Genomic DNA, 25,308 nt, shown 5'->3' on the forward strand with positions numbered 1-25,308 from the left:
TTTAAATACTAGCGCCACAAAAGAATGAATATTTAATACAGTAATGACTATAGATGACTAGTAAATAGTATGATCACGCCCATTGTGTAAATGTAATGTTCATTTATTATAAAAATTCGTAGAAATTTTCAATGATAATAAAAATGATAAATGATCAAAAACAATATTATTTTATTTTAATAATTAGAATAGAAAGTTTAGTGCACAATTAACCTCATTTATTCATTTTTTATAATGATGTCATCAGTCATTTATTGATTCAGATTTAAATTATTCTGAAAGAATGTTACATTAATAAATATTTGTACTTACAATTGGCATAAATAAAAACTAAATTGTGAAAACTGTATTATAAACATTACAATATAATGATAATATTATCTTTGCTTTTTTATTTTTCTAATTATGTACTTAGTCAAAAATACGAGGGTTGTTTTCAAAGTTCGGCATTAGATCCTGATTTACCAACCCTAATATTAAATCATACTAATTCACCATCAAAATGTATTAAAGAATGTATTTCACGTTATTATATGTAAGTTATTTTAATGTTATAATTATTATAAATTGTTATAAATATTATAAAATGTTATATATTTTTAATTAAAATTTAATATTAATTCGAATAAAAATTATTATTAATAGGTTTGCTGGATTAATGAATGGTCAACAATGTTTTTGCGGTAGTAAATATGGTAGAAAAGGTATATCTACCTCCTGTATTCTTTGTATTACTGATCCAAATAATTATTGTGGTAATAAATATGCAATAAGTATTTATTCAACTGGACAAATAGGTATTTATTAAAATATATTTTTTAAAAATTTGATGTATTTACATTGTATTTTAATATCCCAAATTTGTTGTTTTGTAATTTTACAATTCCCAAATAATTATCTTAAAATTTAAAAATAATTTAGGTCCTAGTCCACCAAGAAGTGCTCAAGTAATTCACAATGGATTTAATAGTTTACAAATTACTTGGGAACCACCTGATATTAGCAATGGAAATATTACATATTATACTTTAAAAGCAATGGTTGTACAAACATTTGCTTCAAATTCAATACCAGCTATAGAAAGTCAAATTCAAGGAGGAGCTTCAAATAGTACTATTTTACAAGGTTTACAACCAGGCACACAATATAATATATCAATCACTGCAACAAATACTCAAACAGATAGTGAATCTGTATATATTTTGGGATGGACTTTAATAGGTCCACCTAATAAACCAATAATACCAAAAGTAATAGAACAAACAAGTACTACTGTAACTGTTTTATTATCAGAAGGAAGTAGTGAATTTGGTCCAATTAGTGCTTATCAAGTATTTGTTTGCCAATTTGGTGTAATACCTCCATCAGATCCTAATGTAACTTATTACAATTATAAAATATCAATGCAAGAAGGTTTAGGATATTATATTACAGGAGAATTTGAATCTTCAGAATTTTATAAATATAAAAAATTTATAGTAGGAGATGGAAAAATGATTGGCACATATTATAATGCACCATTAAATAGTGATATAATGCCACAAATAGGTTTAATAGTAGTTTCTAAATTTCAAAGACAAATACAGTATGCTTATTCAAATTTAGTCAATAAAATAATTAATCATAATGAGAATCAAAATGATAATATGAATTCAATAACAATCATACTTTGCATTGCAATTGGTCTTCTAGGAACATTACTTATAGCTTTAATAGTACTCTATTTTATATTACAACAACGCCATGGAAAAATTCAGATGAGAAAACTTCCAGAACAACAAGAACTTACATTACAAGGCCCATTATATGAAGTTGACAATTTAGCATATATTCCAGAAGATGTTCCTGAAAGGATAAATTATTATCAAGAATTAAAGAAAAAAGTGTGGATTATACCACAAAACTTATTGACAATCAATGATACAGTAATACGTAGAGGTCGATTTGGTACAGTACATACAGGTGCTATTGAGGAAAATGGCAAATTTTCTACTGTAGCAATTCATAGTATAGCTGATAAATTATTAAAAGCATCTGACAAAAGACATATGTTACGAGAATTAGATATTTGTATTAAAGTATCTCCCATGAAATATCTTGCAGATCTTGTAGGAACATGTGAAACACATGATACATTGCATATTGTACTTGAATTACCACCACAAACCTTAAAAAATTGTCTATTAGCTGCCAGATCTGGAAATATATTTCCTGTTGAAAAAATTTTACCTATAGGATCTATGATAGCATCTGCTTTGCAGCATCTTGAAAATTATAAAATTATACATGAATATCTTTGTGCACGTAGTATAGGTCTTTCAAATGAATGGATACCTAAAATAATGGGTCATGGAATATCCAAATATGCTTTAGAAGATATGAAATATATTCGATGGACTTCTATTGAATGTCTTGATAATAAAAAAAAACATCAACCAGCAGTAGTTTGGGCTTTTGGTGTACTTTTATGGGAAATGCTTAGTATGGGTGGTACACCATATTCTAATTTGTCACTTGACAGTGAAGTAGAAGAAGCAATTCTGCAAGGAGTTAGACTGCCACAATTATCAGATATTCCTGATCCACTTTATGAAGTTATATCATCTTGTTGGAACATTGAAAGTCATGAAAGACCAACATTTACAGAATTAATAAGATTAGTAAGTATTATATTTTGTTTTAAATTCATAAAATACAAAAAAATAAAGTTTTTATTTTTTATTTTAATTATTTTAACTTTGCATTTTCAGGAAACCTTAAGTATTTGTCCAATCACTGCAATTACAGAACCATATATTCCAGAATTAGAATTAAATTAATTTTTTTCATAAATAAATTTTTATATTTTTTTATTTACATGATATTATGTATTGTACATAATAATCTTTTGTTGATTATTTTAAAAAATTTATTTTTATGTATTCTGTAGTTACCATTGTAATTTATATACATAATGTTTTATATTTTCTTTTATACTATTTTTTACACTACATTTTCATTTTTTACTTTTATACTTTTTTTAGTCAAATCAAAGTATTATATAAGTATTATTAATAAATTTTTCCGTCCATATTTTTAAGACGAAATTGACAAAATTTATACTTTTTATCAAACATATATTTGTACTTAAAAAACAAATATAGTATAACAAAATATTTTTAAACATATATCTTTAAACTTAAAAATAATGATAAGAAACATTAAGTAATTTTATAATAATTAAAAAAATATAAAAAACAATTATTTCACATATCTTTGTACATATCGTAAAAAATAATAATTAAATTTATACATACATATGAAAAGTTTTAATAAAATATGTATAAGAAAAAAATGATCTCAATTTTACATACTGTACACAATATATTTACAACTATTTACATTCATTATATGTTGATTTTATTATTTTATATTTAAATATAAAAATACATAAATTATAATAATTATATATAATTTATAACATATTAAATAATATATATTAATAAATGTTTTTTTATTTCACATCAAAACTATTTTAACAATAATATGATAATTATATCTCAATCTCAAATATATTTATAAATATTTAAATTTGTATAATTATTCTCTATTAAATTATTAAAGAAATATTAAGATTTATAATATTTTATTATATATTCAATTTAATCATGTATTAAAGATCGTTTGATTTTATATTAAAATATACATAAGAACGTAAAAATTTATCGTATAAATCGAACGTATAAATCCTTAATACATATATAGTAATTTATAAATGTACACTATATTTTGTAAAAAATTTTAATTTTTGAAAATAGAAAAATTTCATGTACAATATCTTTTCGAATTATATTTTTCTACAAAATATAAAATCAAAATTTTTGACAGTAAAATTAACAACAAATTTTTAATAGAATCGATTTTCGATAAAATGTTTCAAAGTTCCTTTCTACTTTTTTTATAAGAGCAAAACTTTAAAACACCCACTATTATTATTTTTGATTAAAACATTCGTATAATATATTAGAAATCACCAAACATTTACAATCAAAATATACTATATTATTCGTTCTTCAAAGATATATTGTAAACCGTAATATTTATATTTTTTACATTAAAGATTAAGACTATAGGTTTAAAAGAGAAATATATTTATATGATATTTCATATCTCGTATATGGTTATATATATAGCATGGCACAATTTAATATAGAATAAGAAAGCAAATAATAAAAAAAGTAAAAATAGAAATAGCAAAAATTATAAAATCAAGACATCTTTAGAATATTTCGAAACTAATATAACTAAAAAAAAGATAGAGATATATTAAAAATTATTAAAAATTAATTAAATAATTAGCATCACTTCTTTAAGTTCTTTAAAGTTAAAAATATCTTTCCAAAATTAAAGTCGCAAAATGATATAAAATAAAAATTAAAATTTAAAATCATTTTTTGAATAGTTTTAAAAACATAATTGAAAAAATATGTTTGATTTATCAAAAGATGGTACTAATTGTCAATTCTTATAATTTTTATCTCTATTTTCTTGGTTTTCTTTATTTAGTTTGATTTGCGGCACTCTGAAGATAATATTGATTCTAATTTTCGTTATATCTCTTTTCTCACTAGCAATATATAATTAATGGCAAGAGTGTAAATGAAATAATTATAAAATATGTAAGAAAAGAAATAACAAAAGGAGTTCAATATTATTATTAAGTTTATATTTTTTTAACATATTAAAAAATTATTTATTTAGAAAATTAATTATTCATTGATAAAAATGGCTGTAATATTTACACGTTCTGTAAATATACAAAATGCAATAAATAATAATAATTTTGGTTCTCTTAAAAATATATGGAATATTGTACAATGTTCGGTAAATCAAAAAATATATTTAAAATATTGATTAATTTCTTTTTAAATATTTTTTAATTATCAAATAATTGTTATAACCTTAAAAATAATAGTATTTAAATGATTTAAAAATTTAATAATTTTAGGGTGTTATTTTTAAATCATATTGTATAAATGTAAATGATGATATTTTTTTTGATAATTCTACGAAAATTAAGAAAAAAAAAATTAATAAAGTTATGGAAATGTATCTAGAACGATCTAGAGAATATAGTAAGTAATTATAAATATATTATACTACAAATAATTTTTTTATTTTATAACAAATTTTATGTTAATAATTATTAATCATTAAAATGAATAGATATATAAATTAATATTAATTAATATTAATATTATTATTTTAGAACAGTTTATGGAAAAACAAATATTGGAATATAATATTGGAAAACGAAATTTAGCAAAAATGATGGGTGAAGATCCTGATAATTTTACAAAAGAAAATATTAAAGTAAATATAGCATTTTATATTATTTATATAATAATAATAAGAGAAAAAAACTTATTAAACTTTAAAATTAACTGTTAAAATTATTAAAATTATTATTAAAATAAAAAATATATAAATTAAAAATATTAAAAATTATTTATATTATTTTTGACAGAAAGCAATATGTTATTTGTTTCCATCTGGAATATATGACAAAGAAGCTCGTCCTATGATGGCTAATCCTGAAGAATTATATGCACGTGAAAAAGAAGCAGAATTTAATGAAGATGGTAGACCACATCATTTTTTATATTATACTATTAAACCTAATTATTACGAAATACTTCATGTAAGCTTTTTTTTAAATTCTTTTATTATTCATTATCAATTTTTTTAAATTCTTTTATTATTTAAATCAGTATAATATTTTTCAATATTTTTACATGTAGAAAGTTGTAGAATCAATAAACTATTTAAATAAAATAGAAGATCACTTTCTGATAACAAATTGGAAAATTAAAGAAGAGAAAAAAATGTAAGTTATATATTTTAACTATATTTATGTTGTTACTTAATTTTAAAATTTAATTAGATTGTCATTTAATTAATTTATTTATTTATTATTGTTTTAGAAATTTGGATGGATCAGACTGGTTAGAAAAATCTAAATTAGAAAATGTATTAGTTGAAAAATTGTCAGATTCAGAAGTAATAAATAACATATAATTCTTATATTTTACTTATATTTTATTTTATTTATTTAAATCTATAATTTTGTTTTAGTATGAGTACTTTATAAAAAGTATGCAAAGATTAGCTGATCATTCTCTATCAAAACATGTAGAACCTTTTATCATGAAATATAGAAAATCATTAATAAAAATCAAAGAGAATATGCAATTGCCAAAAGTATGTATTATTATTACTTATTATTATTATTATTTATATATATGTATTTATATTTTTCTTCCTCTTAATAAAAATGATTTTATTTTATTACAGCCTGAATATGATAGTGATAATAGACCTTTTGTACTTATTGAGAGTAAGTATAAAATAAATTATCAATATCAATCTTGTTTTATAATATTTTTAAAATTAAAAAAATTTACTATTGGTATTTTATGATTATTACAATTTATTAATATCGAAGTTCTTATATTAATTTTTTTTATTGTTATATTAAATTATATATTATTGTATATATTTTATAGAATGTCAAAGGAAAACTGCAATAGGCCAGGTTAAAGTAATAGGAAATGGATCTGGAAATATTACTATTAATGGACAGGACATCACATATTTTAGCGATATATATTGTCGTGAACAGGTAAGTTGAAAAAGCTAATCTAAATAATTTTAATTTTTAAAATATAATGCAATAATTTGCTATTAAAATAATTTAATGAAATATGATATATATATTCATGTTATGTTATTAATTTTTCATATTTGAATAATCAAAATTTCATTAAAAAATTATTTTATGAAACATAAAACAAATAATATTAAAATTATAATATATATTATTCTAATACATTTTATTATACATTAAATATATATCTATATACATTAAAATAGTAAGTATCATAGATAATTATTAATCAATATTGTTTATGTAATCAAGGTAAGTATATAATTATGTTATAAATTATCGTTGAAAATAATTTTGTCTAAAAACAATAATAAATACAATATTAAAAATATAAAAATATTTTAAAATTATTATGTTAGAATATTATTATTATAAAGAATATCATTAATAAAAATATCTCTTTATATATTTTTATATTATTTAAATAGATATATAAAAATAAGATTAATTTTAATCTCAAACTTTTATTGAATTAAATTTATATTATTTTTTTTTATATTATATTTAAAATTAAAAATATTAATTACGTTATACATATACAAATTTAATCGTTAATGATTTTAGAAAAATTCGCTTAGTTAATCACTTTAAGAATAAATAATTTTCAATTTTTAAAAGATATATACAATATAATTTTTTAAATTTTTAATATTTTAATTAGTACGAATTTTAATTAATGTACGAATTTAATTTCTGTACGAATTTATAAAATTTGTTACTTTTAAAATAATTATGAAAATTTTATGATTAATTATTATCATTTTCTATTTTTCTTATATAAAAATTAAAATTATATTTTGTATTGTGACATTTCAAATTTCAATCTAAAAAAAAATAATTATTTTTATAATCATAATAATATAATATTTCAATAATGCTGAATAGAATACATTTGAATTTATTTTATATAAAGTAATAAAAATGAAAAATATATAACTTGTTTCGTATACTTTATTGTACATTTCCAAGAAAAATTCAATTTTTTATGTTAAAATTATCTATATTAAAAGAATCATTTTTATATATTTTAAATTATTTTTTTTTTTTCGATGATTAACAAAATCACATATTATTGTAGAATTATTATATCAAAACGATGTATAGAAAAATATGTATTATCATTATAAAAAATAATTTTAAGATTAAATAATTTAAATAATTTAAAAGAAATATAAATAAGAATTTAATAAAAATTTCAGTTTATCTTTTTTTTATAATTTTTTTTTTTTATTATATCTTATTTTCTTCTCTTAATATAGAAATAAGAAATGTATCGAATTTTACATTTAAAATGAATCGATAAAATAATATATAAAAATATTTATATATATTATATACGAGATATCAATGTTTCCCATGAAATTATGTTATTTTGTATTTTTCATTTTAAAAAGAAACATTAGTAAATTTTTATAAGAAGATTAATGAGTTTCATAATTCTAAGTATTCAATTATCAAAGTATTTTAAATAATCAAGATTTTATAAACTTTTTAAATAAAATTTAAATGCAAAATGAAAAAAAACAAAGATGAGAAAATCTATATTACAATAAAATGAAGTAAGTCCATACGATTTGTTGATATTTCTGATGTATAATTTATCGTGATCTTCCCGATCTCGAAACATACAATGCGTGTAAGAAGCTCGATTCCAGCTCAGTATTAATCGAGTCGTCCGATAGTACGACAGGTTTAAAGTGTTGTAATCATAACATTGACACGTTGAATTGTATGGATTGTTTGTTTAATCAAATTGATTGGATTCGCACGAGGAAAAATCGTTAATAATCGATTTTTTATTCTACATTATCTAAACTACCGGTAATAAGACAAAATTGCAAAATTTTATATTTTATATCAAATGTCGAAACAATTATATATGATGGAAAATCAAAGAAATTTTTTTCTTCGAAGCTACAGAGTCATCCTATGAATTTTGAAATAATTGAAAAGACAATAAAATAATTGAATTTGTGATAATGCAAAAAAATTTTAATACTATCTGCTTAAAGTGAACATATGTAATATTCGAATGGTGAATATTGAAAATGAATAATGAACTTTTTAAAATTTATAGATTTCTAAATAAGATTCAATTTTTGACATAAATAATTTAATTTTTCATTTAATTAACAATGAAATGACAAAATAAAATTATATTTTACTTTAAATTTACATTTTTAACATTTTATTTTAAATAATATTTGATAAAATTTTTATGTTTTTTTTCTTCTTTTTTATGATTGAAACATCAATGTGTTTTAAAAATAAATAATAAAAATTTATTATCTTATAATTAGAAATATAAAAAAATTTCAATTATTAATTTGTAATATTTTAAAGATTTGATTAATCTACATATATTAGTATTTTCATAAATACTTCATAAATTAAAAAATCAATGTTTTCGAAAAAATTATATTAATTTTATTATTAATCATTTATAGTGCTTGATATTTTTAAAGTGGAAAATGTATTATGTTTCTTTTTATCAAATATATTTATATTTCTTCAGTTTCAAAAATTGTTTCTTTAATTTTTATTTAAAACTTTATATAATTTGTGTTATATTTCTTCTATCATAATTCTCGATTGTAATCTTTCAAGAATGCGAAATATGCGGAAACGTCATTCCGAATACATTCATCATGTTTTCGAAATTGACTTGATATGTTGAAAATGTTTGTATCTTCGAAGGATTCGAACTGTATATAAATAATATCAATTTAAAGGTAACGGTGTAGTACTTTGCTGTCATCAATGTATGTGCCCGATTTTCCAATTGACATTCGCGCCTCACGCGATGCAGAATCAGAGGTCATCAAAGATCATCTTATTATTTTCTTGATAGTATTACTGAAACAAAAAATGATATATTTTAAAAATTAAATCAATTTTAAGATAATTCCATTTAATTAGAAAATTACTTGTTTTTCGAGTTATCCTATATAAATTTTGTAGATTTTTTTATTTCTCGGTGCCTTCTAAGTACTATAAATCTCTTAATAACGTAATTGAAACAATTTGTGTTTGAAATCATGATATTATTACCTTTTAACTTTCATTATACGATATCGGAGTTATTTAGATTAAGTGTATGATATAAATATAGATAATATTGAAAATTTAATATAATTATATTAAGCAAATTTAAAATATTAAAAATATAAAAAAAAAAAATAAATTTATTCGAAAAATTTATTTTAAAAAATACATTTTAATAAATTACTGATTATCGATAAAATCAAAGGATGACTCTTTATTTCAACTATAGTATATTAAAAAAAATTAAATATATAAAAAATATATATGTTAATTAAAAATATATTACAAAAATGAAGCATATCAAGATTCAATTTTATTAACAAATCTTTGAACAATCATTAAAAAATTCTCGAACGATCCAAATGATGAATGACATTTTTTTCCATCGTACACAGACAATGTGTTTGACAAATAAACTTCGGTAGATCGATCGAATAAGCGAAGTGACGTCACATCATTTGTCTACTCAATACATATTCACGAGTTCATTCATGAATTAATATCTCTCAAGCCCTTTACTACTCACGACAATACTCTTTGTAGATCAATGATGTAATCGAGTAAAGCGATAACCGAGAAGGATAGAGACGAATCATTCGCAGACCTTGAATACGCCAATAACGAAAAAGAAAGTACAAACGGAGAGGAACGTGGATATGGAGAACATAACGGTATCCATTTCGAATACTCCAAAGCGTACGACCATGACCTCTTTGCTCCTAACACGATGGTTGACGTCGAAAAGCTCGACTCGTACGAATCCAGAGACAAGTTGGTCCTCCGACGATCGAAGTTTAGAATACGGTACACCGCCACCCATAGAAGAGCCGCATTGTTACTCCATGTGTGCCAGCGAAACCTCTTGCACGGAGGAAATTAATTGCACATTGCAGGTGAACAAGGATATAATTAAGAATCTGTTAGTAGAGCATATGAGACACATCGGCGGTCGATTGCAACTTCTCGATGATTTGGAAGAAAATAAAATGGACCTAAAGAATCCCGAGAATTTCGCGAAATTATATAAGCAACACGAGATAAACGCTTTGTTACTTCACTCCAGCTTCTTAGGTCATGTCGACGCGATTAAAAGTTTACACAAATGCGGAGCGGATTTGAATCACTCGGAACAAGGACAAGGCTTAACTCCGCTGCACTTGTGCGCGTTCAGTAATTGTTTGGAAGGAGTACAATATCTGCTCGATAACGGAGCCAATATTCATCTGGAACAAACTCATACACCCTTTCATTATGCCGCTTTTGGAAATGCTTGTAAAGTAACTCAATATTTCCTTCAATTAGGTATCAGTCAGGAATCTTGTTACGGGGAGGAAACTGTGTTACACAGTGCGGCCAGATCAGATGCTTACAACGTGTTAAAGTTATTGGCACCTAATAATCCTACTTTGGATAATTTAGATTGTAATGGATACGCTGCCATACATCACGTAGCAGATAGAGGAGATCCAAGTTGTCTAATGGTATTACTAGACGCAGGTTGCAAACTAGATTTAACGACCAAAAAGAATGACACTGCGCTGCATCTTGCAGCTGCTGCCAGTTGCGTGGAGAACGTTGATTTGTTGGTAGAAAGAGGCGCGAATGTTCATTTGAGAAATCACAGAGATCAAACAGCTCTGCACATAGCTGCTCGTTCCCATTCCTTGGAATGTGTGGAGATATTGTTAAAGAAAGGTGGATGCGATCCTAATATCGAAGACAGCGACGGAAGAACGCCTTTGCACCTCGCTTTAGGTAGATCATTGTTAGCCTATGACGTGACGGAATTTTTGATCACGTGGAAAGCAAACGTGAATAAAACCGACAAATACGGTTACACACCGCTTCATATCGCTGCTTTAAACGAATTATCTCAATGCGTGGATATTTTGATCCAACACGGAGCGGATCTCAGCGCTAGAACGAAAGGTGGAACTAGTGCATTGTCCATTATCTTACGTAAAACACCGACGTCTTTAAATGTCTTTAAGCAGAGATTAGACGCATCGATAACGCTTCATCAGCATGGATCGGCAACTGGAGAGGCGGAACTTCGTCTCGATTTCCATCCTCTGCTTATGAACCAACAACAAGGCGAAATAAGATATCTTGGAACATTCGTGAAGGAAGGATACAAAGAAATATTGGAACATCCGCTTTGCCAGGCATTCCTCCATCTGAAGTGGCAGAAAATTCGAAAATATTACGTGGGCAGATTGATCTTTTACCTGTTTTACGTTCTCATATTAACAGGATGGGTAATGACCGCTCTGGCGCATAACTGTTACAACGAATCGCATGGCCAATTAGACAACGGTCAGCCACCATTGTGCGCGAACACAACCGGTATCAATGGTTTTCTTTACAGACATCCAGCTTTACTCGAGGTTGAATGGTACGCATTGATGGTGCTCACGATTCTCGAAGTATTCCGCAAATTGACCAGCATTCCAACGTATCCCTCCGTTCGCCAATTCTTCACACAAGCCGAAAACATGGTCGAATGGTGTGTGATATTGAGCGTGTTCGCCACTTCTTTTATCTACACGGGTAGAACGTATCCGTGGCAAAGTCACGTGGGAGCATTCGCGGTGCTCTGCGGTTGGAGTAATCTTATGTTAATGATAGGACAATTGCCAATATTCGGAGCATACGTGGCTATGTTCACCAGCGTTCAAGCACAAGTATTCAAACTTTTGTTGGCGTACGCCTGTCTCCTGGTAGGGTTCACAGCTAGCTTCTGCGTGATCTTTCCACGATCGAAATCGTTCAGTAGCCCTCACATCGGCCTGATCAAAGTTCTGGTCATGATGACCGGAGAGTTAAATTTCGAGGATCTGTTCTTTCCTCATGAAGAGGACGGGAAAACGATTGATTCGGGGAGTACATCTTGGATTTTGTTGCAAGTTTCCGCCCAGTTGTCGTTCGTCCTGTTCCTTTTATTCGTCACGATCGTGTTGATGAACTTGCTGGTAGGAATCGCGGTTCACGATATAAAGGGACTACAAAAAACGGCAGGACTTGCAAAACTCGTTCGCCAGACGAAGCTTATCTGCGACGTCGAGACGGCACTTTTTTTGGGTCTGATGCCAAAAAGATTAATGAAATTTTTACGATGGACCGCTCTGTTGCTACCATCACCTTTGAGAGCTGTTTTAACCGTTCGTCCCCTGAATCCGAGAGAGAGTAGACTGCCTCGCGATTTGTTAGCCGCGGCGCACAAGGTCGCTAAGGAAAGAAAAAATTGTATATCTGGAACTTTGTACAGTAGAAAGAGCAACGCCACTGTGTACACGTGTTTGAAAAGCGAGCCGTATTTGACTTTTCGTCGACATTTTCCAGAAGAAGAAATTTCCACGGTCGATGATTACGCGATTAAGGGAGAATTGGCAGAATTAAAAAAGATTTGCGAGAGAAATCATCAACTTCTTCAGGATATCGTGTTGATGTTGGTGAATGATAAGCGCGAATAAAGAACAGGATGAGAATAATTAAGTTTAATCTGGAGATTCTTTGAATCATAATCTCGTGGAAATAGCAAGGATATAAATGATCTAAAAAACTAATCGCTATATGAATATTAGAGATGTTAGATTATATTGCATAATACAAAAGAATTTTATACATATTTTGATATCATATTTTAATATTTTTTTACGCTTAAAAAGTTTGAAAAAATTATCTAGATATTATTCAATGCTGAATTTTTATTATTCATTGGGATAGTTTTAGAATTTTACATAGTATGACGTAATATTCTGAAATGAAAAATCCGAATGATTAAAATTATTGAGTAAAAAAAACGTATGCTCATATGTTTTCATATCATAAAGCAAAATTCGAAAGACATATATGAAAACATTGCAATTTAGTTTCTGAATTTATCTCATTTTCTTTTAATTTTAAAAATTTTAATCATCCTTGGCAGGTGATTTTCAATTCTTTATGGGTTAAGAACGCCATAAAGATTTATATAATTTTTTTTATACATTTGTGACAAAAATTAGAAATGAAAATAAATATTTAAATAAAAGTTTAACAATTATATTTCAACGTAATCTTTTGAAATCTAGATTTATTGTTTAATATTTGTAAAATATTGTATTATAATGCATTACATTCCGTCCATGATATGAATAAAAATTAAATACTATTATAATGATAAGCTAAAAATTTTAATATTATTTATTTTTATATTTTATATGAATGTTGTAAGTATAAACAAGTTGTAAATACGACAGAATTAGAAAATGTATATTTTTATAAAAAATTTTAATTTGTTACTTAATAGTTTGAAAGTATAATAAAAGAAAATTAATTTTTTTGAAATAAAATAAAATAAATGTAATTCTTTATATAATAATATTAATTTTAATTTTTCATATAGAAGAAAAAAATTTGTATGAAAATAACTTACATAATAAGTGCTTAGAAATTACTCATACTTAAATATATCAATAAAAGAGAAGATTAAGAGAAGATAATAACATCCTTCAGATTTACATGGAGTAATAAAGTCATAAAAAAATATAAAAATCATATTTTGAATAGTTTTCATCGATATTCTTATATTTCTTTTGCAAACATTGATATTTTTAAATTTATCGTACATCAAAAATATTATTAACTTTTAAAATAACTTATTCGACTTTAGATATTTGAAAATTTAATTTTGTTAATAATATTAAATTATAGTTTTATTTTAATTTTAATAATTTTAGTTTTATTTAGTTTTGTCCTTCAGTATATTGCAATAGGTAATAATGAAATGTAATAATGATGTGGATACCGTGTTGTATGATCGTAACTCGAACTGAATTCCTTTTGATATAAGAATCATATTGTTCATAATATACAGTCTATTGTCTTTGCAGCTTCAAATGTAAATATAATTGTTCATTGATGATTGGAATTCACGATAACATTCAACTGTGATAATATTCATTATTCTAGAAAGTAATATTACTTTTGGCTCTAATTTTATACTTGATTTTAATGACTTTAATTTTATACATGACTTTAATTTTATACATAGATTTTTATTTCTTTTTTCTTAGCTGTAGTTATCCAACTATTATAATTTAAATACATTATGTTGTTTGAATTTAAATGAGAAAATTATCCAATATAATCTTATCAAATCTTTTTTATTAATTAAAAAATGTTTTATTATATGAATCAATTAAAAAGTGAATTGTATTTCCGCTTTGGAAAAAATTGATAAATAAATATATTTTCACTTTTAAAACGCATATTACGATTGTATTTTGCATTACCCAGCAATTTCATGGAACGTGTTGTTACCCAACATTCTTGTGGATACCTTGGAGAGGCAACATTTCTATAAGCTTAAACACGTTTCGCAAGATATATAAGTACCATAAAAGAACAATTTCAAACGGAAGTGAAATGCAAATCAATATATTAATGAATATGATTTTACAGTTTTTAATAAATATTTGAAATATTTATTCTTATCATATATTTCACATCATCTTTTTTAATTCAATCCACGATATCTCTTAAAATATCAATGTTTTCAATATAATAGTGAATTTCAACTTTGCGTTGATATGAACATAAATTTTAACAACTGCTTTTTTCTTTTTTTTTTTTTTTTGATCATTAATGATTTTATCCACGAAAACATTTAACAATCATTTCTGGGAATTTGACATTTTGATTTTATAAAAAAGCAGAACAGCTTTGTTTTTTTCAGAACACGATTGACATGTTAAATCTTGTAATATACCTCGGTAAAAATCGCCGCAGGTAACGATGTGCCCACTTCCACTTCATTGGGCACATTCAAATTTAACCCATTGATATTCGCCAAATGGTTAAGAACCACTCGATGAAACCGGTTCCAATTCGTAAGAAATCGGAATCTGAAAGCCAGGTAACTACCTATATGTATAACGATAGAATACAATTCGCGGTCACGACGGGATTGAACAAGGACGCAGAATTTCAAGTGCGTAGCATCAAGATTTTACGAGAACATTTTAAAGACCGATGAATCTATGAAAAAGACTCACATCCGCACTGACTCTGCTTGTTTCAGCATTGGAAAACGTCATACGATATCGCGTACAAGCATCCATGACACCGGCTTTCTCTTTATTAATTTGCGAAAGTGTCTGAATATATTATCGGTGGACTATCATTTTTTCAATTGTCAAAAATGAAATTTGAAAATCATTTTGTGATTTGGTGAATTTTTTTAGTGAAACTTGTAACAACGGATAGAAGAATGGAAATTCAAATTTTCACATGAATGTAATAGAAGAAAAGCAAATAAAATAAATAAAATAATATATTTTATAAATAAAAAAAAAAAAAAGAAAAATAATCGATAAAGGAAAATTGATTTTATATTTGATTGTTGTGTGTTGAAATCTTATTTTGATATGAAAAATATTAAATTGACAACAACGAAGAAACAATTGAAAACATTCGAACAAGTGAAATATGTTCAGTGTGAAAAAAAGTTTGCAAGAATAATTTTATGAATAATTACTATTTTATATAAAAATAAGAAGATTGTTTAAAAATTAATAATATGCCTAAATAACTTTGTACAAAATGAAATATAAATAAGAAAGAAAGATTTAAAAAAATATAAAAATAGAATATAAATAAAAATTAAACGATAAGTTTCATAAATTTTTTTTTCTTTTAAATATTTAATTTCCAAAATAATAAAAAATTTCAATAAAATCTTTTTATCATTGTATTTCTACTTTGCAATATATTTTCTTAATGTTATTTATTTATATTCCATATTTATATTCTTTTTTTAATATTTTAATATTTAATATTTTATTATTACACCTTCTATAATCTTGACACAATGTAAATATGTACAGATTATTAAAACATCGATAATTGTTGATATTGTTATATGATGATGATAATGATGATGATGATGATAATAGTAAACAATTCTAGGTATAATGATTACACTGTTGCATAATCTGATATTATCGATAGTTGTCATCATCGGTATCATTGTAAAATAATTAGTTATTAATACAATATAATTTATAAGTGTTTTTTTCTTTTTCTTAAAAATTAAATTGAACTATCTAAAAACTTAAAATAAATTATTATGCATATGTGTATTAGACTATAAAGAAACAAGAAGAAACTCGAAGAAAGTTCTGTCAAGAATTATAAATTAATCAATCCGTTGAAGATCGAAGAGAAATCGAAAAAAAAAAATGAAAAAAAAAATTATTTGTTTAAAAATTTGGACAAGGGAAAGTTTGTTTATCGCAACGTTGGTCTGCCTCGATGTGACTCCCAACTCATTTAAGTTTTAAGTTCAAGGTCCCTGTTCGAAGGAGTACTGGCTTCTCCAACGGAAGCATGTCTTTTCCTCTGAACTTATATATAGAATGTATCCATACGAGTCGGCTAATATAAGTCACTCGGGCGAGTGACACCGGTAGTCGCGTGTGCTGCAATGACGAGAGCATTCTCTTAAAGTGATCTAAATGACTTTGGGACGTGACGTGATAAACGAAGAAAAGAGTGAGGCCGAGGTATGACGATTGGAACGTTCTTTCGAGGTGATCCATGATAGTAGAGAGTGTTACGTCGCAGTTTCTTCATCATCCTTGTTCACGGACGAATTTCTTGGACAGATAATGGACGATAAACAGATATACGAGAACTCCACCGACATACCGAAGGCTAGCTTGCAACTTCCGACAATTACCGTTGGTAACGAAAGACCGCGGCGTTACTCGTTAACCAGTTTAAAAGATCATCGTCTCCCGTTTGAAAACGAAAACGATTGCGGGAGGACGGTAGAAGGAGAAGTTGAAGCACATGAAAATGTCGACAAAACGTGGCAGTTGAAAATGAAGCCACTCGCCAATCATGAGAAAAGAACCAGACATTATTCTCTGACTAGATCAAAAAATCGTCGTTCCTATCTGTATACGGATGAAGACAGAAATTTCTTAACGAAGACGGTTGTGAACGAGACTGTCAACGATAAAACGACGCAAACGTTAAGAGTACCATTGACTCGTGAGGGAAGAACGATACACTGTTCGTTGTCGAATCTCAACGACCCGTCGAACGATCTTCTGTCCACCAGATTGACTTCTACTTTTAGATCCGTCAGATGTCGACAATCGAGTAATCCGGAGAAGATCGTGATCGATGATATTCCTCTGGCAGATTCCTCGAACGATCACGTGGAAATCGACGCCGGTACACCTCCACCGGTTGACGAATCTCTCTTCTACGATAATCTTGACGTATTCAGACAAGCGCAGATCAACAGCAACGATCTTAGATCGATCATGTGGTCAATCGTCACTACGGCTGAAATGAAAATATTACTTCAGCTAGAAAAGTGTAACGCGTTACCAGAGATACCGGCAGGAGAACGAATAAGAAATATAGCGTACATGTGGTGCTGTTATCGCAATTTGGCGCATCTATTACCAAAATTGGAACAATCAGGCGTGAAATTAGATTACGTGGAGCCTAGCACGGGCATGAACGCGATCCTAGCTGCATCGTTAAGTGGTAGCGTGGCTTGCATCGAGCATCTGATAAAAAGAGGCGTCGATATCAATTACCGGAATCCGATCAATCATTATACGCCTCTTCACTTCGCTATCTTAGGAAATTCGCCTGATACAGCCCGGATACTGCTTGATAACGGTGCAAAGCCGAGTACGTATCTTTACCAGGAGGTGGCCGAACCAGTTTTGCATTGCGCTATCAGAGCAGGGGCTGTGGAAATAGTAAAATTATTATTGGAACGAGGAGCAAGTATCGTCGAGAAAAACCATATGGGCGAGACACCGCTCCACGTAGCTTGTTTCGTTCAATCAATAAAATGCGTTGAATTACTTCTAGATTCGCCCGGTACCAATGTCAACGCAGTGGATCGGGCACACAGAACTCCTCTTCATTTTGCCGTGATGACCACTTATTCCTCTGCAAAGCTCGTAGAACTTTTGTTAAAACACGGTGCCTTGGTGAATGCAGCGGACAAAACTGGCTTCACTCCTCTTCATGTGGCGGCATTAAACGAACAATCTCATTGTGTGGATGTATTAATTTGGGCCGGTGCAGACGTCAGTGCGACCACCAGCGCGGGACTTTCCGCTTTGAACATTATTCTCAGAAAGATACCAGATTCTCTTCAAGTATTTCGACAAAGATTAGACGCCTCGATAACGCTCAGAAGGCCCGTGCCTCACAATAGAGAGTTTGAGATGAGATTGCACTTCGATTTACTCTTTCCCAGTGGGAATCAATGCGAGACCAGTTTCATCAACACTTTCGTTCAGGAACGCCGTAAAGATTTGCTGTCCCATCCGTTGGTAATGGCTTTCCTGCATTTGAAATGGGAGAAGATTAGAAAATTCTATTTACTCAGAATTCTAGTTTACGCTATGACCGTGATCTGTATGACCACATATGTACTCACCGCACTAGCTTACAAATGTTACAACCACGACGAGGCGAACAGCTCCAAGATTTGCAGCAGCAAACGTATCTCTGGATTCTTATTCAGGCGACCAGTGATCGAAATTCAATGGTATCTTTTATTAATATTCACTTGTATCTCTATTCCTAGGAAGATATTCGGTTTCATGGTATACACGTCCGCGAAGCAATACTTCTCGAATATCGACAATGTGTTGGATGGTGTTGTTATAATCAGCGTTTTCGTCACGTCATTCGTGTACACGGGACGCACATACGATTGGCAAAATTACGTCGGAGCATTTGCGATACTGTGCGCTTGGACAAACCTGATGCTGATGGTTGGTCAACTACCGGCTTTTGGCACGTACGTGGCGATGTTCACTCACATACAATTCGAATTTGCTAAGCTACTGCTTGCTTATTCTGGATTGCTGATAGGTTTCACTATCAGTTTTTGCGTCATTTTCGTCGGAGAACCGTCCTTCGGTAATCCTTTCACGGGACTCATCAAAGTATTAGCAATGATGGCTGGAGAATTGGACTTTGAAGGGCTTATCACGCAAATCGATCAAGGATTAGAATCCGATGGACCTTTTGTTATTTATCATCCGTTATCGGTATGCTCTCAGATCCTCTTCACTTTGTTCATCGTATTTGTCACGGTTATATTGATGAACTTGCTGGTTGGAATAGCTGTTCACGACATTCAAGGTTTAAGAAATCACGCTGGTCTCACGAAACTTGTACGTCAAACAAAATTGATTCTATTTACGGAAATGGTCTTGCACAACAGTTCGATTCCGTACGCTTTTCGGAAATGGATGTCCGATCATAAGATTAACGTGGAGAATAGAAGGAGAGTCTTAGTGGTGAAACCGTTGAATCCTTTGGAGAAAAGACTACCTAAAGATATTTTGAAGGCTGCTTATGAAATAGCACAGAAAAATATACCGTTCATGAATGACGAAAACATTAATTTGAGCGATCACGTAATAAAAATGCGACAACATAGCGAGGAATATTTCGACTCGAATTTGCAATTGATTATTGAGAATTTAGCAAATAAACTACAATCTTACGAAGATATGATCAAGTCGTTGAAAGAACAATTGTTAGATACTAATAAAATGCTGGAAAGTGTTGTGAAAAATCTGGCAAAGGAAAAGAATAACTGAGCTCGACTAGGTACTTGATTGATTGAAATTACAAAATAGTTTATTGAGAATCGAGGAAACTTAACTGTAGTTAGTTAATAATGTGCACGTGAACGATTGCAAATAATCGAAACTACATCTTAATATTTAATAAATTAAAATCCGATAAAATCGATTGATTTAACTTTCTATATAAATATCATTTTAAGCATTGTAACGAGTGACTTATGAGAAAAGGGTGGCGGAACCAGAAGTGAAAGTGAACGTAGAAAAAAAATACACATGTTTAGTAACGATGGTACTAAGACTAATGGTACTAATTTTTATTTTTTTTTTTATACTTTTTAGATTAGCTTCTTTCGTCATAACAATTTTTCACGTCTTTGAATAGTTATGATTTATTTTTAGGATTGTTATTACTATAATAAAAAAATAATATATACATATATAGTATAAACGAATATTCGTATTTAATAAGTTCGTATTTGATAATTTAAAAATTTAGAAATTATATTTTCGATGTTGTTCAATTTCTTAAAGCACAAATATTTACAATTCATTATGATTATTTTTAAGAAAATGAATATGTTTTCTTAATAAACATTTTACTATAGAAAATATTTAATTAGGTATTGATTAATTAATTTAATTAATCTCTTTTTATTTCTTTTTTACAAATTCTTAAGGGAAAACAAAATTATCATAATATGTCCTCAACTAAACATTTAATAGCAGTAAACATTATTTGTTTAAGCGTTATATGTACGTTTTAAACAAGTTTAAAACGTTTTAAACTTTGTTATATTTTTCAAGGAAATATTAATTATTTTTAACTGAATTTATTTTAAATTACAGGTTATATTTCCATTAATTTTTACGAATATGTGTGACAAAATTGATATTGAAGCAAATGTTACTGGTGGGGGGTTTTCTGGACAGGCTGGTGTTATACGATTAGGTATTTCATTAGGGCTTCGAAGCTTTGTCGATAATGACATGATAGAAAGAATGAAACTTGGTAAGAAAAATATTCTTTTCTTAATTATTCATTTCTTATAATTAAATTTAATTTTGAAATACAGAAATAATAATTGATTAACATTGATCATTAATATTATAAATGTAAAATCTGTTTTTTTAAATATTTTATGAAAAAATAGCATTTAATTTTTTTCAAATCATATTTATTATTTTTTTTCTGTGAAAAAAATATTTGATATCATTTTGATATCAAAACTAACTCAAAATATAATTATCTTGAAATTATTTCTAATATAACTTATCAATGTATAACTTATCAATATTATTATATTCGATAAGAAATAATGTAGAGTTAAATTATTAAATAAAAAATTCATTTTCCCAAAGTACAAATAACATTTTAATTATATTTTAAAACATAAGATGATAAAATCTACTATTCAATTATAATTTTAATACGTCTTTATTAAAGTCATAATTCTTATATTTATAATGATAATCAATTATTAAATTTATTTATCAATATTCTATAATTATTTAATTAAATCAAAAAATTGTTAAGTCCAATAATAAATATATAATATAATTAAATGCAATATACATCATAAAAATTGAGCAATTTCTTCATAAAACATAATAATGAAATCTTCTATGAGTACTTACTTAATTTTCATATTTTTTATATATAATAATATAGTAAAATATTCTTGAATTAAAATTAATTGTTTACAAATAATACTTTTATAGAAAATACTTAATGAAATTTATCATATATTTAGAGTATAATATATTAAACATTAATTGAATCTATAAAATCGACTATTTCGATAATTGAAATATTGTGAAATACGTGAATTAGAAAATATTATAAAATATTATTTTCATATAAAGAATATATATATAAACTATATGATAAATATATATACAATATAAATACAAATTAGTATAAATATTTCACTAAAAATATTTTTTTAATTGTATTTATAAAATAAAAATATAATGTATAAAAATTTATTTATTAGCTGGCCTTCTAACAAATGACTGGAGAAAGCGTGAAAGAAAGAAGTGGGGTCAGGAAGGAGCTCGTGCAAAATTTACATGGAAGAAACGTTAATTTTTCTTTTAATTTCCTGCATTTAAATTTCTATATTAAATTTGAATAAATTATATAAAATTTATTAAACATTTTGAAATAGAATGCATGTTATAAAATTCTGTAGAAAAAATGCAACAAAAAATAAATGATCAATAAAAATTATTAAATAAAATTATACAAATTATTTATTATCTATAATTAAAAAAAACATTAATAAATATATTTAAAAGATTCATTATATACATATATAACTTATTAACTTATATATAATATTAAAAATCTTTGCAATGTATTTCTATTTATTATACAAAATTTCTATTATATAATTATATATATATAATATATATATATATATATATATATATTATAAAAATTTTTTTTTTTACATTTTTTTCAAAGGTGTTAAACCAAGTAATTTCATACCTTGAGCAAGAATCATTTTTGCCACACGAAATAATAGTAATCTTTGATTTGCTAAATCACTTGGTTGATTTTTTATAGTCAATTTATGCCAAGCCACATTGATTGATTTACTAAAAAAAAATTTATAAATATATACAAAATTGCATAAAATTAATGTACTTAAAATTTGAATATTTATATAACTATATACTATACTAACCATAAATGAAAAAGATAAATTGTTAATATACACGGTTCTAATTCTTCATAAGACTTAAGTACAATTTCATCAAATTGACTAATTAATATAATCAAATTATCAACTTCTAATTCCTTTAAAAGATTTGGATCACATTTTGTTACTAATGTAGTACCACATAATTCTTCTAAATTACATAAACGACAATGAGAATATTGTAATTTTATTCCAGAATCACCTTTTATCTAATATTAAAATATATTTTTAATTAATGAATAATTAAAAAGTTTTAATTTATTTAAATAACTTACATCCAATATTGAATTCCAATGAAACACATAATTATTCATTCTATTTTGTTTTAGATCATGAATAATTACACCAGATATACCCAAAATATCAGAAGTTTCATCAATTTCATTTAAAGGAGTCTTAGTTGCTAAAATATAATAATTTAATTGATAAAATATATCATATAATAATTTAAACATAATTTTTTAGATATTTGACTAATTATTATTTGATTATTGAATTATAATTTTTGTTTTATTTATGATAATATAAACTTACTTTTTATTTCTAGTTGTTTTTGTCTCATAATTTCCTTTGCTTTGTTTAAAATATCTTCTAAAAATATTACTTGCCCTTTTCTTGTACTCATACCTGTTATTCTTCCAAATTTGACATGTTTTAATCTATCTGCCCAAGATAATTTCATTTTATTTAAAATTTGAATTAAATTTGTAAAATGATCACTCTGACCATTTTCTACAATATAATACATAGTATCAAATTTGTTTTTTTCAAATCTATCAATGGCAGCAGCAATATCTCGACTTAAATATAAAGTTGTACCATCACTTTTTAAAATTGGAACACTTTTTTTTTCATTTATATATATTACCTTTCTATTATAATTATCTAGCTTTAACAATTTCATTTCCTCCATTGTATTAATTATTTCATTTATATTTTTAATAGTATACATAGATTCCCAATCATATTGATCAAAAATTATACCTATTCTTTTATAAATTTTTTCTAATTCTAAAACAGTAAATTGTTTAATTGTTTCCCAATTTTTATGAATTACATTATCTCTTAATTCTAGTTGTTGAAATATCTTTTTAGCTTCTTCCTTCATATCTGGATTATTTTCAGCTAATTTATTAGCATCAACATAAACATTATATAATGTTTTAATAGGATTTGTTTGTATTTCTATATTATCAATTTTTGCTAGCTTCATTCCAAGATAAATATAACCAAACTGTGTTCCCCAATCACCTAAATAATTTATTTTTGTAACTTGATTATGCAAAAAACTATTTAAATTAGCTATACAGTTTCCTATAATTGTAGAACGTAAATGGCCTATATGAAAAGGTTTAGCAATATTTAGAGAACTAAATTCTACTATAATATTTTTATTATTATCTATGAGTAATGGTGGCGTAATACCAAAACAATTACTTTCTAAAATTTTCTTTATATATTTATTTCTTAATATATGAAAATATATGATATTATCTTTTATTATTACATTATCAAAAGATTTTTCTAAATTATTGTTTATATTTTTAATTTCATTTATTAAATTGTAATCTTTTGTCTTTAAAGGAAGTACAAAAGAATATGTACCAATTTCTTTGTTAAATTTAACGTATAAATTAGACATAATTTTATGTCGATATGCATTATTTTTATTTTGTAATGGTTCTATAACCTAAAACAAATTACATTTTTGTTATTTTTAAAATTTTATTTATTTAAAAAAATCTTTGTATTATAGATTCATAGGAATTTTTTAAATACAATTTATATAATATAAATACTTTTAATAAATATATTTGTTAATGTTAGTTATATTTGTAATTGTTGAAATAACCGGCATTATATATTATGACATAAATTTTAGAATTATTTAACCTATCTTAATTATACATGTTATTGTATAATTAAGAAATTTATTATAAATATATTAGAAATTGGGAATTATAAAATTCAAATTGATTTTAAATATCATATAATTTTAAACTTTCTAAAAATTAAATATATAAAATTAACATATAATACCTTTTTAAATATTATGCTTCTCATAAAATTACTCATATTATTTTTATATTATTTAAAATAAGATCTTTATAATACCTAAAGTTAATTTAATATTTAAAATGTATAAGGATTTATAAATATATAACTTTATAAAAATTTCTGTTTCATAACATATCATGGGCAATTTGTCAGTGTACTATATGTTATT

The 25,308-nt window shown here is 25.9% G+C and overlaps 5 protein-coding genes across 7 annotated transcripts; 4 read left to right on the forward strand and 1 right to left on the reverse strand.

The window, feature by feature from the left end:
• Window positions 1–34: 34 nt before the first annotated feature.
• Window positions 35–3,499, forward strand: LOC107996914 (angiopoietin-1 receptor-like). The gene is made up of 4 exons (XM_017055246.3): window positions 35–535; window positions 646–797; window positions 922–2,660; window positions 2,751–3,499. The coding sequence occupies exons 1-4, from the start codon at window positions 369–371 to the stop codon at window positions 2,817–2,819; spliced, it is 2,127 nt and encodes a 708-aa protein (XP_016910735.2). The 5' UTR covers window positions 35–368; the 3' UTR covers window positions 2,820–3,499.
• Window positions 2,901–15,000, forward strand: LOC107996798 (small ribosomal subunit protein uS9m). 2 transcript variants are annotated; one of them, XM_017055030.3, is made up of 10 exons: window positions 2,901–4,863; window positions 4,988–5,114; window positions 5,249–5,352; window positions 5,507–5,680; window positions 5,781–5,866; window positions 5,964–6,039; window positions 6,115–6,240; window positions 6,334–6,376; window positions 6,546–6,661; window positions 10,295–13,754. In XM_017055030.3, the coding sequence occupies exons 1-10, from the start codon at window positions 4,765–4,767 to the stop codon at window positions 10,313–10,315; spliced, it is 972 nt and encodes a 323-aa protein (XP_016910519.1). In that variant the 5' UTR covers window positions 2,901–4,764; the 3' UTR covers window positions 10,316–13,754. The 2 variants fall into 2 exon arrangements, with proteins under 2 accessions (XP_016910519.1, XP_061927913.1); XM_062071929.1 differs by lacking the exons at window positions 2,901–4,863; window positions 4,988–5,114; window positions 5,249–5,352; ... (3 more) ...; window positions 6,115–6,240; window positions 6,334–6,376 and having other exon boundaries at window positions 10,295–15,000.
• LOC107996647 (probable arginine--tRNA ligase, mitochondrial) lies at window positions 8,803–25,298 on the reverse strand. Of its 2 annotated transcripts, XM_062071933.1 has the most exons (6): window positions 25,122–25,298; window positions 23,616–24,771; window positions 23,357–23,484; window positions 23,067–23,290; window positions 22,868–22,977; window positions 8,803–9,562 (listed from the first exon to the last, which is right to left on the reverse strand). In XM_062071933.1, the coding sequence occupies exons 1-6, from the start codon at window positions 25,155–25,157 to the stop codon at window positions 9,543–9,545; spliced, it is 1,674 nt and encodes a 557-aa protein (XP_061927917.1). In that variant the 5' UTR covers window positions 25,158–25,298; the 3' UTR covers window positions 8,803–9,542. The 2 variants fall into 2 exon arrangements, with proteins under 2 accessions (XP_061927917.1, XP_061927916.1); XM_062071932.1 differs by lacking the exon at window positions 8,803–9,562 and having other exon boundaries at window positions 22,694–22,977.
• LOC107996797 (transient receptor potential channel pyrexia-like) lies at window positions 17,404–21,064 on the forward strand. The gene has a single exon (XM_017055027.3). It carries the CDS (start codon window positions 17,404–17,406, stop codon window positions 20,386–20,388), a length of 2,985 nt encoding a protein of 994 aa, XP_016910516.1. The 3' UTR covers window positions 20,389–21,064.
• On the forward strand, window positions 20,541–22,616 carry LOC133665720 (small ribosomal subunit protein uS9m-like). Its single transcript, XM_062071936.1, has 3 exons — window positions 20,541–20,680; window positions 21,223–21,385; window positions 22,371–22,616. Exons 1-3 carry the CDS (start codon window positions 20,663–20,665, stop codon window positions 22,460–22,462), a joined length of 273 nt encoding a protein of 90 aa, XP_061927920.1. The 5' UTR covers window positions 20,541–20,662; the 3' UTR covers window positions 22,463–22,616.
• Window positions 25,299–25,308: the final 10 nt, after the last annotated feature.

Source organism: Apis cerana, linkage group LG2 (assembly GCF_029169275.1).
Source record: "Apis cerana isolate GH-2021 linkage group LG2, AcerK_1.0, whole genome shotgun sequence".
Classification (NCBI taxonomy): Eukaryota; Metazoa; Arthropoda; class Insecta; order Hymenoptera; family Apidae; genus Apis; species Apis cerana.

Coding starts and splice junctions, on each gene's coding strand:
- LOC107996914 (XM_017055246.3), top strand. CDS start 369: ATGATAATATTATCTTTGCTTTTTTATTTTTCTAATTATGTACTTAGT. Junction 798..921: donor TTATTCAACTGGACAAATAG/GTATTTATTAAA, acceptor AAAATAATTTAG/GTCCTAGTCCACCAAGAAGT. Junction 2,661..2,750: donor TTACAGAATTAATAAGATTA/GTAAGTATTATA, acceptor TTGCATTTTCAG/GAAACCTTAAGTATTTGTCC.
- LOC107996798 (XM_062071929.1), top strand. CDS start 10,408: ATGGAGAACATAACGGTATCCATTTCGAATACTCCAAAGCGTACGACC.
- LOC107996797 (XM_017055027.3), top strand. CDS start 17,404: ATGGACGATAAACAGATATACGAGAACTCCACCGACATACCGAAGGCT.
- LOC133665720 (XM_062071936.1), top strand. Junction 21,386..22,370: donor GATAGAAAGAATGAAACTTG/GTAAGAAAAATA, acceptor TTTATTTATTAG/CTGGCCTTCTAACAAATGAC.
- LOC107996647 (XM_062071932.1), bottom strand. CDS start 25,157: ATGAGTAATTTTATGAGAAGCATAATATTTAAAAAG. Junction 24,772..25,121: donor GAAGCATAATATTTAAAAAG/GTATTATATGTT, acceptor AATTTGTTTTAG/GTTATAGAACCATTACAAAA. Junction 23,485..23,615: donor AAAACAACTAGAAATAAAAA/GTAAGTTTATAT, acceptor ATTATATTTTAG/CAACTAAGACTCCTTTAAAT.